Source organism: Podarcis vaucheri, assembly GCF_965113315.1.
Source record: "Podarcis vaucheri genome assembly, chromosome: W".
NCBI lineage: Eukaryota > Metazoa > Chordata > Lepidosauria > Squamata > Lacertidae > Podarcis > Podarcis vaucheri.
Window position 1 is genome coordinate 11,722,722 of NC_138757.1, and position 16,619 is coordinate 11,739,340.

At 44.6% G+C, this 16,619-nt stretch overlaps 1 protein-coding gene and 1 pseudogene across 2 annotated transcripts in view; one reads left to right on the plus strand and one right to left on the minus strand.

Moving 5' to 3' along the window:
* LOC309523324 (large ribosomal subunit protein mL41 pseudogene) overlaps nucleotides 1-16,619 on the plus strand; it is a 280,354-nt pseudogene that overhangs the window by 172,935 nt on the left and 90,800 nt on the right. The gene's annotated exons all lie outside the window — the stretch shown is intronic.
* LOC309523317 (zinc finger MYND domain-containing protein 19) lies at nucleotides 5,495-14,978 on the minus strand. Its single transcript, XM_082207118.1, has 6 exons — nucleotides 14,741-14,978; nucleotides 13,368-13,427; nucleotides 9,509-9,615; nucleotides 8,127-8,267; nucleotides 7,433-7,613; nucleotides 5,495-6,202 (listed from the first exon to the last, which is right to left on the minus strand). The coding sequence occupies exons 1-6, from the start codon at nucleotides 14,789-14,791 to the stop codon at nucleotides 6,059-6,061; spliced, it is 684 nt and encodes a 227-aa protein (XP_082063244.1). The 5' UTR covers nucleotides 14,792-14,978; the 3' UTR covers nucleotides 5,495-6,058.

Below are 16,619 nucleotides of genomic sequence, written 5' to 3' on the forward strand. Positions count from 1 at the left end.
CATGTAATGCCTTAAGAGAGAATATTATGAAAATGATGTACAGGTGGTACATGACCCCAGTCAAGCTTGCAAAAATATATCATTTACCCGATAATAAATGTTGGAAATGTAAAGAAACTGAAGGTACATTCTTTCACCTTTGGTGGACGTGCCCAAGGATTAAGGCTTTCTGGGAAATGATCTATAATGAAATGAAAAAGGTATTTAAATATACCTTTCTGAAGAAACCAGAGGCCTTTCTCCTGGGCATAGTTGGCCAATCAGTGTTAAAGAAGGATAGAACTTTCTTTATGTACGCTACAGCAGCAGCAAGAATTCTCATTCCAAAGCATTGGAAGACACAAGATCTACCCACCCTGGAAGAATGGCAAATGCAACTAATAGACTGTATGGAAATGGCGGAAATGACTGGCAGAATTCGAGATCAGGGAGAAGAGCTTGTGGAGGAAGATTGGAGGAAATTTAAAAATTATTTACAGAAACATTGTAAAATTTTTGAATGCTGATGACGTTGAAATGAACTGATGGGGTTCTAGCACCAAGGTAAAATGTAAGATGGGATTGATAATAGACAAGTTAAACTGGATATGAATTTGCTGAACTAAATTTTAAGAAAAGGGATACAAAAAAGGGAGGCGTGAGGAAGTCAGGAAAATAAGTTAACTAAAGAGAAATTTAAAAAGAGGGAGTTTTGTTTTCTTTTTTATGTGTTTTTTTTCCTTTTTTTCCTGTCTTTTTTTGTGTTCAGTGTTTGTATTTTTGTATTTTGTAATTTTGTATTTTTCTGTTTTTGTATTCTTTTGAATCTCTTTATTGATAAAACCTAATAAAATATTATAAAAAAAACCATACCAAGCCCCTCCAGATTCCAAACATCATGATGAGGATCTCTTTGAAGTTCAATCTTTTGCACCAGAGACTGTACATACTGCAGGTTTTTCCCCAGCTTCTTCAATTCAGAGCGTGTCTGTTTGTTTTACAAATCTTTATATTTTCCCAAACAGATACGTCCGGCTATGGGGTGGCGTCGCAGGAGTGTCAGTCCGTCCCTTGCTCCGTGACCCAGTGCCCCTGCCGTCTGCCACATCGGCAATCTGGAGCAAACCGCGGGTCATCAAGACAGTCCTCCCCTGGCCTGGGGAGGCTGCCAGGGCTAATTACCCCCATATCAGCCCTGAATTATCGGAACGGCTGAGGTCTGATCGTGTGGGATCCGCCATTTTCCACCGCCGGAAACAGGAAGCCAGGGATTGTTTTTCTCGATTCTCTGCCGTTTCACCTTTTTGCAAACTGCTTTGAGGGATTATTTTTGTGTAAAAAAACGACAACACAATCAGGTGTTGCATTCAATTTTATTTAAAAAACAAACAAACAAACAAACAATAAAACAAAACAAAAGATATAAAAAAATATTGTTTTAAATGTTGAAACCTGCCCTAGGGACCTTAGGGTTAAGGACGGAAAATAACAACAACAACAGTGGGGGTGCAAATATCCAGAGTGTGGGGGTCAGGTGGGATTGCTATGAGGAATTATGAAATATGGAGCAAGCCATTGTGTCCGCAATGAAAGCATTGCATTGACTGGGCTTGATTGACAATAATTTATGATCAAAGCCCACAAGCCTCTGCACCTCTGCCATTTGCTTTCTCTACGCCTGACAGGCACGTATAAGCATTCTAAATACACAGGCCAGTTGCTTCACCAAGCATCCTGGGTCATAAAGATAGAAGGTAGCTTTGATGTAGTTTGTTAATCTTTAGGTAGATCTTAAGGGCCAGGAAGAGAGTTCACAAGGAGATGGTAAATACCCTTCCTTCCTTCCTTTCCTGCCTGTTTATGACCTCCGGGGTTTTGCTGAATGCATTCCTCCTTTAGTCCTGTTTTATTTACTCTCAGATATGTATGCATGCTCAATGTAGTCTTTTGTAGTTAAAAGGTTTTCTTCTGATCTGACTTTGTCCCATGTGGGTTTTTTTTAAATGCTCAGAGGATATCTGATTGGTTCTTACAAACACTGTATAAAAAGTTCTTTTTTGAATAAAACGACCTGGACCAAAGGGGTGGACAGGATTATTATTGGCACTTCCTCCCAGAGCTTTGCTGGTCAAGCCTTGTGTGTATTTTTATTAATCAGAGTCCAATCCTTCCTTGCTTTTGGGACGCAACAAACAACGGCGGTGGTGGTGAAGATGGTGGAGAGAAAGGTGGCCCAAGTAGCCGGGCGAGTGAGCCCTCCCCACAATGGCCATCTTCCTAGAGCGAGGGAGAGGAGAAGGAGACGCTTCAGGTTGTCTCGGGCCTGGAGAGGAGGAGGGAAAGGCCGAGGGGGGGGGGCAGCGGTAGCGAGCGAGCGATCGTCCTGGCCCAGCCTCGTCTTCCCTTCCCAGCCGCGACCTCGTCTCATTCACTCCCCTCAAAGACGGGGAGAAGATTGTGGGGTGGCTGCCGCGTTTCCACCTCGCCTCCGTCGGGAATCGGGACGGCCGTGGGGGGCCTGAGGTGGGGCGTGCTGTGGTGCTGATGGGGAGGCTGAGAGGGGCTTCTTCACCCTTGACCCACGGATAGCCTGCATGATGTTTCTTTGTGTGTGGGAGGGAAACGGGGTGGAGGATTAAGAGACGCCCCCCCCACCTTATGTGGGGCTTTCTTGATGTCTAGTGTGTGTGGGGTGTGTGTGTGTGTGTTAAAGTTTGTTTGTTACCATGTTATGTATTTTTGTGTTTTAATATTGCAAAAGTGCTGTGTGTTCCTCAGATGAAGGGCAGTCTAGAAATGTCATAAGTAAAAATAAAATTGTGTTAGGCTCTGCTGTGTAAGGAGTGCGTTGAAAGAAGGGGAGTTTTAAAGTCTCTTTCTCATGGATTTCAGGGTGACTGAAGTACAGTAAGTTGGTCAATCAATAAAGATTGACTTATGTACATATGAGGTGGAGCAACTACTGCTGCTTGGAAGTGTAGATATGAAGGCATCTGCGGGGGAAGGCACAAAGCCTATGTGGAACAATTTTAAAATGAGATGGAAGAGACCACGATGTTTACAAACTATGGGAGGATGCACTGAAAACAAAAAGGTATTGACTTCAGAACTCTCTTGTACGTATTTTGAGTTTTGATAGCTGCAGCTATTCTTTTCTCTGCTTATCCTGCTCTTCCTGTTAGCCACTCAAGTATCCCTTTGATAAAGGGTGGGAGAGAAAAGTGACACATTTCCCTTGTTCAATATAGCTACAGGCAAAACACAGAAATAAGTGGCCAGATTAAAGTATACCCAAGAAGCAATGATTTCCTTTGACTGATAAGTCTTGAAAAACAGGCTCAAATTGGGGGCACTTCAGGGTAGAGAAACATTGGCCACTGTCAGGAGAGCCTAAACTAGCATTCCACAACATTGCTTCTACAGAAGACAGTGATGGCCACCAATTTAATGTGTAAAAAAAAAAAAAAAAAGGATTAGAGACAAATTCACAGAGGCAGCCATTGATGGCTACTAGCCACAATGCCTCTATGCTCTGCCTGCTGTCAAAGGCGGGAAGGCTTCTGAATACCAGCGGGTGGAAACCAAAGGTGGGTAGAGTGCTTTTGTATTTGAGTCCGGCTTGCATCAGGTTGGCCACTGTGAGAACAGGATGATGGAGCAGATGGGTCATTGGCCTGATCCAGCAGTCTCTTCCTATGCTCTTAATCTCGTACCCTCCAGCTGCTTTGGACTACAACACTCATCAGCCCCAGCTGGCAGGGCTCAGTTGATTTCAGCTCTAGTCCAAAACGGCTAGAAGATGAATAATCATGGAAAGCTGCCTATAAACCACTCTGCTAAGGTTGCAGTACAGGCCTGCCCAGCAGCTACAGTGGTACCTTGGGTTACAGACGCTTCAGGTTACAGACTCCGCTAACCCAGAAACAGCTTCAGGATGAGAACAGAAATTGGGCCACGGCGGCAGCAGGAGGCCCCATTAGCTAAAGTGGTACCTCAGGTTAAGAACAGTTTCAGGTTAAGAACAGACCTCCGGAACGAATTAAGTTCTTAACCCAAGGTACCACTGTACTTTTATTGGTGGGTCACACGTCTATGCCACCACCACCCCAGCCCACAGTGAAATGCCAAAAACCCTCCTAGTTGTTACTGCAGCCACGTCTAACATCCATGTTGCTGCTAGGAGGGCCACAAGGTACAGTTCATGGAGACTGAATTGGTGACAGGCGTTTCAGTTACTGATCCCCACACTATAGATAGATGAAAAGAATAGGTTCCTACTCTGGACTTAGAAAATGGCCTACCTGGACTTACCTGCCTTGGATCCAGATATCAATCAGCAACACATGGGCTCATTGTGGCTGGGTAGAGGTAGTCTCAACAGGAACCATGCTCTCCCCATGATTTGCATGGATGGGGTCTTCTATGTTTGCACACAAGAAATCAAGCCCACCTTACACTAAGGGTCAAATATCAGGTCTGTTTCCACTTACTGCTGATGGTGGTAAACAATTACATTCTTCCACCCATCTCCAATTCTGAGCCATATATTGGTATGGGCATAAATAGAACCTGTCACACAGACACCTGGTTTTAAGTCAAGTGTCTCATGGAGTTCCACACATAGATACGTGCAGAGTCACTTAGTTTTTGCAACTTTAAAATACCTTGCTTTGAGAAATGTAGTGGCATCCCTTCACTGGACCACTGGCCTGTCTCAGAGAATACACAACTTATTATTCTACCTACTTAAACTACTCAAAGCAAGTTTGCCTTTTTAAAAAAGTCTTACACTACTTTTAAAAGGTTTAGGTCTCCAGAGGCAGGAATGAGCAATCTGTTGCCTTCCAAACGTTGTTGGGCTACAACTCCCATCATCCCCAACTATGCTGATTGAAGCTGATGAGTCCAACTACATCTGGAAGGGCAGATTCCCTATCCCTAAACTCGGGGTAGGTGGGGGGACAGAGGAGCGATGTGGAGGGGCAGCCACCAAGTAGGTATGCAAGAGTACGGCAGAGAGTCCTGGTTTGGCACATAGATGCTACAATAAGAAACTATTCCCTGTTCATCTTAAAAGATTACAGCAGGACAAAAGGGCAGGGGAGGACTAACAATAATGCTGTACTGGCCTAAATTCAACAGTGACATGCCAATATAGAATTTCCTATGACTGTACGCCTTTCAATGAGAAAGAGGGTCATCAGTCACCAATCCCGAACCTCTGCTCATGGAAGCCTGCTTGCACCTTCACCTTACTGCCCATGGTTCCTTGTGGAGTGGTGGAAATATCATTAGGAACTATGATAACCAGGATGGGGGGGGCATGATTGCCTCTACAAACAGATGGGGAAGAACAGTGATGGGAAGCAGCTAAGCAGCTCAGCGGCTTTTGCAATCTTCAGAGGAAAGTGTCATTCATGGGGGTGGGGGGGACAGATCAGCAACATGCTGTTGATGGTGGTGGACAATCATTCACAGCTGCTCAAGTTTTTAAAAGAGCAAAAAAGGCAGCCAATCCATTCCAATCCTTTACTTGCAAACACAATGTTCCATGCAGAGTTGTTCAGATTTAACTGCTGATGTTCTGAGCCAGCTCCCCAGGCCTTCTCCTAGCCACAGGGGGAGGAAAAGCTTTTTTTTGTTTGTTTCTCTTTTTGCTACTGGACAGTTATTTCAACCAACAATGTGTTCTCACTTGAACATTACAGTAAATGAGTCCTATGTAAGAGACATTCTAACAAAAAAACAAAACAAAACAAAACCTCTGTACATAACTTTACAAACGTATTAACATATAAATAACAGAAAGCTTCCAAGCAGGATCGCTTCCCCAGTAGTCTTTTTTTTCTTTTTTCTTCAGACGTTTTCTTTTTTTAACACTGGAAGGGAAGAGTCAGTACCTTTCCTCAAGCATCACAGGGATTGGTTTGTCTTTTTATATATATATAAAAATCTCTCTCCTCTCTCTCTCCTTTTTGTCAGTGCCTCTGGCTTCAAGTGAGCAGTCCGTGCAAAGTGGGCACCTCCTCCTTAACCTTCTGGGAAGGTGCCCTGTGGGGCTAAGGCCTCAGCCAGCTGGTCATCGTTCTGGTCCAAGCTCTTGCTGAAAGACTCGCTTCTTCTCCCGACAGTGCTTCTTGTGGGCTGGCCAGTCTTTCTGCTGGCACTGCGAGCCGCAGTACCGTGCGACCTGGCACCGCCCACAGATGTTAAATTCACGTAACTGGAGAGAGGAGTACGGGACAAAAATCAGTATCCCTTTTCAGGGCCCCTAGAGAAAGAACCCCCCCCCCCAAAAAAAAAAGCCAACCAAAAGGGTCCTAAGGTGGCCAGTCCCAGTGCAATCTTTGTAGGAACTAAAGCAGGCCTGGTCAGGATCTGAGTAGAACAGCCTGGGAACCCTACAAAATGCTGCCTTGGTTTTCATTGTGGATAAAATATTATCCAGCCCCCACTGGTGCATTTCTCTTGTTTATGAACCTGAAGGTCTCATTATGAGTGTCTTCTTCTTCTTCTGCACCCCCACCCAATCTTACACATTCTGAATTCAATGGGACTGAGTAAACACGTACAGGACTGCACTCTCAATTTCTTTCCCTCATGGTCTACAACAAGGATAGGGAGCTGTGTTGCTCGCCACCCCCACCTCCTGCATTGGCCAGGTTGAATGGGGCTGAGGGAGTTTCAAGCTGCAGTTCCCCACCCCTGGGTTTATAACTATGGCTTTGGAACATAGAACACTACCTTACACCAAATCAGACTAGTATGGCCCAGTTCAGTGTACTGCCTATGTTGCACAGAAGCAGTGCTCCAAAGTTTCGAGCAGTGGTCTTTCACAGCTCTAGTAAGAGACTGAACCTAGGACTCAAAACCGATGCTCTCCTGCTGAGTTCGAGAACGCTTCTATATCCACAGACCTATTTACATATTTTCCTCCACAAAGCATCCAAAACTGTCATCAGAGGAACAGATTCCCTTTGTACAGGTTATCTTTTCGGGTGACTTCTATCCATCCTTCTATACAACAAAGTTACTTCAGTGAGGTTTAAAACCAGAGCTGTTCATTCTGATCTTGTTTCCCCATGACCCTGTCCTAAGAAAAAGTGGGCTAGGAAAAGGGGGGTTGGGCCTATGCGCAACACTGACTTTTCCACACCGAGAGGTAGGATGAAGGGTTATCCAAATAGAATGGTAGCACAGTCAGTTGTACTTCACAGAACACCACTGAGAGAGAGATGTGTCTGAAGCTTGGAAGCCGCTGGCCAGGATAACTATTTAGGCTAAAACGGTGCAGAGAAATTCCTTGCAGGGGGTACAAAGAACACACTAGCTGTGCCTAAGGACTTTTTGGTTTTTTAAAAAGAAGCAACCACACTGAAGAGGGTGAACTTGCAGCAGCCAGCCTAGAACAGGGACGGTCTTATCCATGACTTGCTTCTGGTTCTGAACGCACCTGTTTCTCAATCACTGTGCAGGGAGGGTAGTGACATTCATAGTATGTGCACGAACTCTCCTCTTCTTCCACAACATCCCCATTAGCGTTATAATAGCGCGTCACATTCAGCACCGGAAACTGTTCCTCTATGGGGTCTGTGGGAAGCTGCTGGATCGCCAGCCAGTATAAGCTTTGTTCCCTTCAAGAAAAAACAGCAAATTAAACATTTCCGCAGCAAGCTTGTGCTGCACCATTGCAACATGTTAAAACTCCATCCCTCTCAAAGCAGAGAGTTGACAGTAGCCACAATCACAACATACCTTTAAAGGACTCTGATACAGCCTTAAACGGTTATGTCTTCCCCTAAAGAATTATGGAAACTTTATCTTGTTAAGGGTGCTGAAAGTTATTATAAGGCCCCTGTTCTTGCTAGCAGACATACAATTAACAGAGTAGTTTAACAACTGATTCCTCATTCAAGGGAACTCTTGAAAATTGTTGCTGTTTGAGTGGAATAAATAACCTAGGGTGGGAGACATATCCTCCCATCTAGGGCCAGGCCAGAGAGAACTTAGCACCACAGTTTCTTCAGATGCAAAGAAACACACATAAAAAATCATCAAGGGGCTATGCAAAGAAACACGTTCTGGAGTTGTTTGACTTCCAGCCCCTTTTGTCCCTCTTGCCTGTGACACTGTTATTGAGAGTTTACCTTTGTTTACTAGAGATTTCTTCGGCTTTGGGCCTCCATCCCCATGGAACCAATCGCAGGTTGTCTAGACGATTGTCCACTGTCACTGCATTCAGATGCACGACTTGAAAGCCAGGGGCGATGCCCCCCCTATGCCTCTCCCTGAAAGAGAAGACAAGCCACCTGCAATTCCTGAAAGGAAGCATTCAGATGCTTCTTGTTGCTTGGACTCCTATAATACATCATGGGCTGCCCTTGAAGGCAGTATGGAAACTCCAACATGCTCAAAGAGCTACTATCAGGGTTCTAACCGGGGCAGGTCATTGGAGACAACACATCTCAATGGATGCAAAAGAGCTTAACAAGCTTACTTGACTTCAAGGTGCTGGGTCTGAAAATTTAAAACCTTACACGGCATAGGACCCAAGGCATAAAGGACACCCACCCCCCTGTCCAGTTCTTAAGATCTTCTGCTGATGACCTTCTGCAGGCATCCCTGCAGTTAAGAGATAAATTGGGTGGTGATCAGGGGAAATGCCTTAGAAATACACCTGGCATCTTCTAGGTAGCAGGCAAATTCTTTTTTCTTTTAAGTCACCCAAGCTGTTAAAGGGAAAGGATCATAGCTCAGCAGTAGAGTCTCTGGATGTAGGAACCCTGGCTTCAAGTTGTGGGTAGCCCTGTGGCACTTGGATGGGTTGGCACATTTTGCATGCAGAAGGTCCCATGTTCAACCTCCAAGATTTCCAAGTAGAACTAGGAATGTCCCCTGCCTGAAACCCAGGAAAGCTGCTGCTGCTGTCAGTCAGCATAGACAGTACAGAGCTAGATGGATCAACCTCCTTCTAAATATATGGCAGTTTTGTATGTTCAAATTAGAGAGAAAAATGGAGGAGGAAAAGATACTTTAACACACAACACAGCCCACTTTCCTTTTACATGACGGCTCAGTTTGTACATCACAGTAAACCTTAGCTAATGATTTACTGTGAATGTATTTGTCTCCCCTCTGCTCATACTAGAAGAAAACAAACCATGATCCCTTGAGCTTAGAAGATGTGTCCAAAGTAGGGACTATGGTTTGTTTCACCTCCAACAAATCACAATCAGAAAGCTAAAAACAAACATTGGCTACACACTGTGGGTTGTCAGGAGAAAATCAAACCACAACCCCTTGGTTTGGACACAATGCTAAGCCAGGGATTGTGGTTTGTTTCTTCCCACCATGAATGGGGAGAGGTAATACAGACGCTATCTGCTCATGCACAGCAAACCACGGCTTATGGCTTACCCTGACACGTGAGAGTTGCCATTATAGTGCCCATCTCCAAAGACTGTACATACACATGCCTCAGCAGTCTGGAAACCTGCAGCTATGTTACCCCCTGCATAATGATACCTACCACAGTAACTCATGCAGCAGGCGTCCGAACCCTCTTCCTCGGTTTTTGTCAAATGCAAAGGCAAATATTCTAGCACCATTTCCATCTGCGTCGACCTCCATCCGAGCCTGGCCAAAGACAGAGAACACATCTCTTCATGCATTTTGTTTAAAATATTTGTACGCTCATCTAAACATCATAGCAGCTTCAAATACGAAACAAAGTAAAATGTAAGTAAAACTATTAATAGACAGAAACGTAATGGTCATTAAAACGGAAAACTGCAAACCAAGTAACAGAAATGTTAATAAAAAAAGAAATAGCAAAATATTAAACACTTGGGTTAATAAAAGTTTTCTCTTGTCACATAAAAATATTAAATGATGGTGCTATGCATATTATGACTAGGGAAAATGTTTCAGGAAAAGGGTGCCACCAGACAAGGGACTCTGTTCCCAGTCAACACTCTCCTAACATCTGAAGGCAGAGGCACTCTGAGTAGAGCCTCTAAAGTTCAAAATCAGTCAGGTCTATATCAGACGAGAGAAAGTGGGTCAATAATGGACATGGGAAATGTCAGATGAGATGCAAACTCTGCCTCAGGAACCCAATTTATGTGCTTGAGTTAACAGACTCTATATAAGATCAGAGCCTTCTTGTTCAGTGAGCCTGAGGATATATATAAACCATGATGAGTCTCTAATTTTCCCCCAGACATCTCAAAAGCCTGTGCAGAACCTGTTGATATGAGGTAAATGAATGGGTGAAAGTGTAATGTCAGTGTACCGTATTTTTCTCTCTATAACACGCAGATTTTTTCTCCTAAAAAGGAAGGGGAAATGTCTGTGCGTGTTATTGAGCGAATGTGTGGTCCCTGGAGCCGAAAAATTAGGCTAAAATCAAACCGTGCTTCACGGAGAAGGGAAACCTGAAAAGAGGAAGTGGGTGCTTTCCTGCATTCTGCCTCAGGGTCTTACTGCCCACCCTCTTCTGTTTCGTTGCTGTGTTTGCTCAAACGGAACAAAGAGCAGGGAAAGCCCCTCCCCTCCAGGCAAGAAGAGGGGAAAGCAGAGTGCCGTTCCTTCCTCTCTGTGCTCCAGTGCTGCTGAAAAAATGCAGGTGGGAGAGAGAGAGAGAGAGAGAGAGAGAGAGAGAGAGAGAGCTGGCTGGCTGGCTTGGGTGGGTGCGTGGGGGAAACTTTTGCCTTCCTTTCCTCCCTCTCGTTATACCCCACTCCTGCATTCTTAGCCCTTCTGTGTTTTTCCTTCCCTCCCCACTTAAAATGTGGTTAAAAAGCATGGATCCACATGGATCCTCAGGATTTTTGCACTGGGTCACCCCAAATTCACCATCAGAGCACATAGCATGTCCATGGCTACAGCCTGCCCCCCAAAAATCATGCACCCACTGTTGCCTGGGGCTGCAATGGTGCAAAAATGTGATTAAAAAGCATGGATCCACGTGGATCTTTGCATTGGGTCACCCCTAAATTCACCACCAGAGAACATAGCATGTCCATGGCTACAGCCTGCCCCCTCCAAATCACGCACCCACTGTTGCCTGGGGCTGCAATGGTGCAAAAATGTGGTTAAAAAGCATGGATCCACATGGATCCTCAGGATCTTTGCATTGGGTCAGCCCAAATTCACCATCAGATCACATGTCTGTGGCCACAGCATGAAGCACAAAAATGATACATCCACTGTTTCATTCAGAATGTTTTTTCCCTTGTTTTCCTCCTCTAAAATGATGTGCGTGTTATGGTCAGGTGCGTGTTATAGAGCGAAAAATACGGTATTTCAAATCTGCCCCTTTTCCAAGAGCAATACATTTTCTATGAAGCTCCCCAAACTCCAATCTAAAAATACATGAAGCCTATATACAGGTGAAACTCGAAAAATTAGAATAACTTTTCTATGATAATTTCAGTAATTCAACTTAAAAGGTGAAACTAATATATGAGATAAACTCACGACATGCAAAGCAAGATATGTCAAGCCTTCATTTGTTATAATTGTGACATTATGGCGTACAGCTGATGAAAACCCCAAATTAACAATCTCGTAAATTAGAATAGTAAATGAAATCAGCAAAACAAGGATTGCAAATAGAGCAACATTGGACGTCTGAGAAGTAGAAGCATGCATATGTACTCAGTACTTGGTTTGGGCCCCTTTTGCATCAATTACTGCCTCAATGCGGCGTGGCATGGATGCTATCAGCCTATGGCACTGCTGAGGTGTTATGGAAGACCAGGATGCTTCAATATCAGCCTTCATCTCTTCTGCATTGCTCGGTCTCATGTCTCTCATCTTTCTCTTGGCAATGTCCCATAGATTCTCTATGGGGTTCAGGTCAGGCAAGTTTGCTGGCCAATCAAGCACAGTAATATCATGGGCACTGAACCAGGTTTTGGTACTTTTGGCAGTGTGGGCAGGTGCCAGGTCCTGCTGGAAAATGAAGTCAGCATCCCCATAAAGCTCGCCTGAAGAAGGAAGCATGAAGTGCTCCAAAATCTCCTGGTAGATGGCTGCGTTGACCCTGGACTTAATGAAGCACAGTGGACCAACACCAGCTGATGGCATGGCTCCCCAAATCAACACTTCACACTGGACTTCAAGCATCTGGCATTGTGTGCCACCCCATTCTTCCTCCAGACTCTGGGTCCTTGGTTTCCAAATGAGATGCAAAAGTTGCTCTCATCAGAAAAGAGGACTTGGGACCAGTGAGCAACAGACCAGTTCTTTTTTTTTTTTTTAGCCCAGGTAAGACGCTTCTGACGTTGTTTCTTGTTCAGGAGCGGCTTGACAAGAGGAATACGACATTTGAAGCCCATTTCCAGGATCCGTCTGTGCGTGGTGGCTCTTGATGCACTAACTCCAGCCTCAGTCCACTCCTTGTGAAAGTCCCCAACACGTTTGAATGGTCTTTTCCTGACAATCCTCTCCAGGCTGTGGTCATCCCTGCTGCTTGTGCACCTTTTTCTTCCACACTTTCCCCTTCCGCATAACTTTCCATTAATGTGCTTCGATACAGCACTTTGGGAACATCCCAAAGAACATCAGCAGACTTCCCCATGATTGTGCTTCCTACTGAACCAGACTGAGAGACCATTTAAAGGCTCAGGAACCCATTGCAGATGTTATGGATTGAATAGCTACTGCACCTTTTCACAATATTCTAATTTTCTGAGATTGTTAATTTGGGGTTTTCATCAGCTGTATCATCACGATGATAAAAAATAAAGGCTTGACATATCTTGCTTTGCTTGTCATGAGTCAATCTCATATATTAGTTTCACCTTTTAAGTTGAATTACTGAAATAAATGAACTTTTCCACAATATTCTAATTTTTTGAGTTTCACCTGTAAAAGAAAATGCATTCTAAAGTAAAGCTACTCCTGATTCTGCAAGTGAAGGACAACTTGCCTAGTTATCCTACTTCAGAGAACAGTTTGAGTCTTTGGAGAACTTGGTACTTTTCATACAAGTCCTCAAGTCCAAACCCAGATGTCTGGATCGGGCCAAGTCCTTTTATGACCCACATGCTGTTTCAAGGGAAAATGCCTCCTCTTCTCTCTCTGCCAACTTATTCAGATAGTCATTACTGTATATGAGACCACTGGCTTTCATGAGTTTGCTTAAAGCAGGTTCATTAGACAGTCAACCTGCCTGTTTTTGATCTACCCTAATTACTGGCCATGTCAGGTCAGGGTTCATATGGAGAGCCACAGGTTCCCCATCCCTGATCAAGAGGAATAATAGCTGACATGTGGTCCTCCCAATGCTCTTCCGACCATTGGATATGCTGACTGGACCTGATGGGAGTTTGAATTCAACACTTGGAATGTGGAAATAAGGTAGATAACATGGTTCTTACCTCAAAAGAGTAACTCTCCACAAGTGGAATGTCTTGCTCATCAATCAGTGTGTACTTTGTCTGGAATAAAAAAGGAAGGATAATTAAATACTTTATATTGTGGATACTTTTCCAATCCCTAGCAAGGCACTCTTTGTTCATTTCAGCACAACAACACTTTAAGCTATTCCAGGGCACATCTTACACTGAAAAGAGAAGTTTTACACCTTAAATAGGTCATTCATCTGACCGCGCATACGTCACACACTTGTCTAAACCAGGGGAAAGCTGCTCCAGGGTTAGCCTTGAGCATTCTGGGCTCTCTACCTACCATTGTGTCCACAAGCCTTCTAGGAAGTCCAAATGCCAGAAAGGAGTGTACTGCCTTTCTCTTGCCTTTGGAAGTAGGAGAGGAGAGGAAGAAAGAACCGTAAAATGTAAGTTCTTGCTCAGAGACCAAAATCTGCAACTGAGAGGGGCAGCTCTGGCCCAATATAATTATACCACACAAATCAGTTAGTCTTTAAAGAGCAGTTTTGTGTTTCAGTTTTTGCTATAACAGATTAACATACAAAACTTAACCCAAACAACCTGTAAAGCAAGACACTGCACCAAGTACACATCCTTTGTGGTCCATGTTGATTATTCCAAAAAACAAAAAAAGAAAAGCACAACAACAAAGGAAAGTTACAACAAATATGTATCAATAAATATGTATCAAATCTGCACAAGAAAATAGGAAGCTACTTAGGATCAGGTCAGACTATAAATCCGTCAGTATCACCTAGTCTAACCAGTAGGCACACTCCAAAGCAGAAAGAAGCCTGTCAGATCACTTGCTATGTAACCCTTTGAAACTGCAGATGCCACCCATGTGCTCTGCCAGTGAGCTATGGACCCCTTTATAGCCTGAATACGAAGGATATAAAAAGAAATAAATCTCCCCATTTGAGGTCCACCAACGGGAAGTGCTCCACACAACAGCTCATTACCCCTCTACAGGGAGAGATGCAAAGAGAGAGTAAAACAGAGAAAAAAGACCTAAACGAAAACCAGCCTCCCGCATCCTTCTACCTTTAAAAATAAATAATAATAATAATAAAATAATAATAAAATAATAATAATAATAATAATAATAATAATAATAATAATAATAATAATAATAATAATAATAATATCATGGAACCCCAATGACCCCAGTGACGTCACAGAGGGGTCCTGTGTGACGTAACGGAGCAGGTCAGACGCGCGAGGGGACGGTGATGTGATAGAAGAAGGGGCGCGGATCTCCCAACATAGAACACGCGCGGGCACGGAAACACACGCACACCGCATACAGACGCGCAAATCCTATTTCCCCCACTCCGCGCCGCCCCACGGAGCCCCACGCGCACCTTGCCGGCCACCCGGCCGAGCCGCACGATGCCCAACTTGAAGTCGGTCATGGCCTTGGCCTGGCAGGGAGCGGAGAGGAGGTGGGAAAGGGGAAAGCGGGAGGAGGAGAAAGAAGAGGCGCGGGCCGGAGGGAGACCCCGATGCCACGCGCCGCCGCCTCGCGCAGGAGGATGGGAAGCGGGGGGCGGGGCAACGCGCGCCGCCACCGCTGATGCTGCCCCTCTCTTCTGCCGCCGCCACCAACTCCTCCCCCCTCCCCCTCCAACCTGAAGCCGCGGCCCGCCAATCAGCGTGCTAGCCGCGGCGACGCGTCATTGATAGCCGCCCGAGGGCCGCCCGGCGCGACCGATACACCGCATCACGTGTCCGCCGGCGGCGGCCGATGACGCACATCGCGCTCGCAGGAATTCTTTCTCACTCCCGTCCGACGAATGAGCACGGCTGAGCACGCGATGAGAACCTCCCTCCTCCGTCTTATAAAGGGCACGTCCCATATATATATAGACACGCAGTAATATGTACAGGATTTATATAAACAGACAAAGCTAAATACCCCACCACGCACATAATGCTCTCGTGCACGTATAGTATATTTTAGCTTTGTCTGTCTATATAAATCCTGTACATATTACTGCGTGTCTATAAAAAATAAAATTTACGCCATATAAAGTACCTTAGTGTGCACCGATAAAATATATTGTGACATTGTTATAATAATTTTATACACACATTATGGACCACACTCCACAGAAAGCTAGTCGCTGTCCTTCAAAATTAACACACAACGATGGTTTACAAACTATAAGGAACACCATTTCAGATGAAACCACAGCGGACCTTGCCACCAAACTCTGCCAATTTGTCCTTACCCACAACAACTTCAAATTCGGTGATGACCTGTTCCTTCAGATCAGCGGCACAGCAATGGGCACCCGCATGGCCCCACAGTATGCCAACATCTTCATGGCAGATTTAGAACGTTTCCTAAACTCCTACCCACTCAAACCTCTCTTGTACCTGCGATACATTGATGATATTTTTATCATCTGGACACATGGTCAACAGACCCTGGACACCTTTCACCAGAAATTTAATGATTTTCACCCCACAATCAACCTAACAATGAATCAATCCATGCAAGAAATACATTTTTTGGACACTACTATAAAAATACAGGATGGGCGCATAGACACCACCTTATACCGTAAACCAACTGACCGACAAACATATCTACATGCCTCTAGCTACCCTCCCAAACATACCAAACAGTCCATTGTATATAGCCAGGCACTACATTACAGCCGCATCTGTTCCAATTCTACAGACAGAGACTCTCACCTAAGAGATCTACAGCAAACCTTTTTAGAACTAAAATACCCAGCAGATGACGTTAGACAACAGATCAACAGAGCCAGACTGATACCCAGAGAGAACTTGCTGCAAGACAGACCCAAAAAAGAAAATAACAGAACACCTCTAGTCATCACATACAGCTCCCAAGTTAAAACAGTACAACGCATCATCAGAGATCTACAACCTCTCCTGGACAATGACAGTTCTCTTTCTCAAGCTCTGGGAGGAAGACCTTTCATTGCCTACAGACAGCCACCCAATCTTAAACAACTCCTAACCCACAATAATACTACAACCAGACTTAACACGGACACTGGCACCAGAGCCTGCAATAAACCCAGATGCCAACTTTGCTGCCACATATACCCGGACAACACCATCACTGGCCCCAACAACATCACACATACCATCTCGGGACTATTTAATTGCTCATCGTCTAACATTGTGTATGCCATCAAATGCCAACAGTGTCCTTCAGCTCTCTATATTGGACAAACAGGCCAAACCTTACGCCAAAGAATAAAC

Excerpts from the sequence above, each read along its gene's own strand:
- LOC309523317 (XM_082207118.1), bottom strand. The coding sequence starts at position 14,791 with ATGACCGACTTCAAGTTGGGCATCGTGCGGCTCGGCCGGGTGGCCGGC. Across the intron at positions 8,268-9,508 it reads CTGCTGCATGAGTTACTGTG|GGAGAGGCATAGGGGGGGCA; the intron begins GTAGGTATCATT and ends CTTCTCTTTCAG. Across the intron at positions 6,203-7,432 it reads GCACAGTGATTGAGAAACAG|TTACGTGAATTTAACATCTG; the intron begins GTGCGTTCAGAA and ends TCCTCTCTCCAG.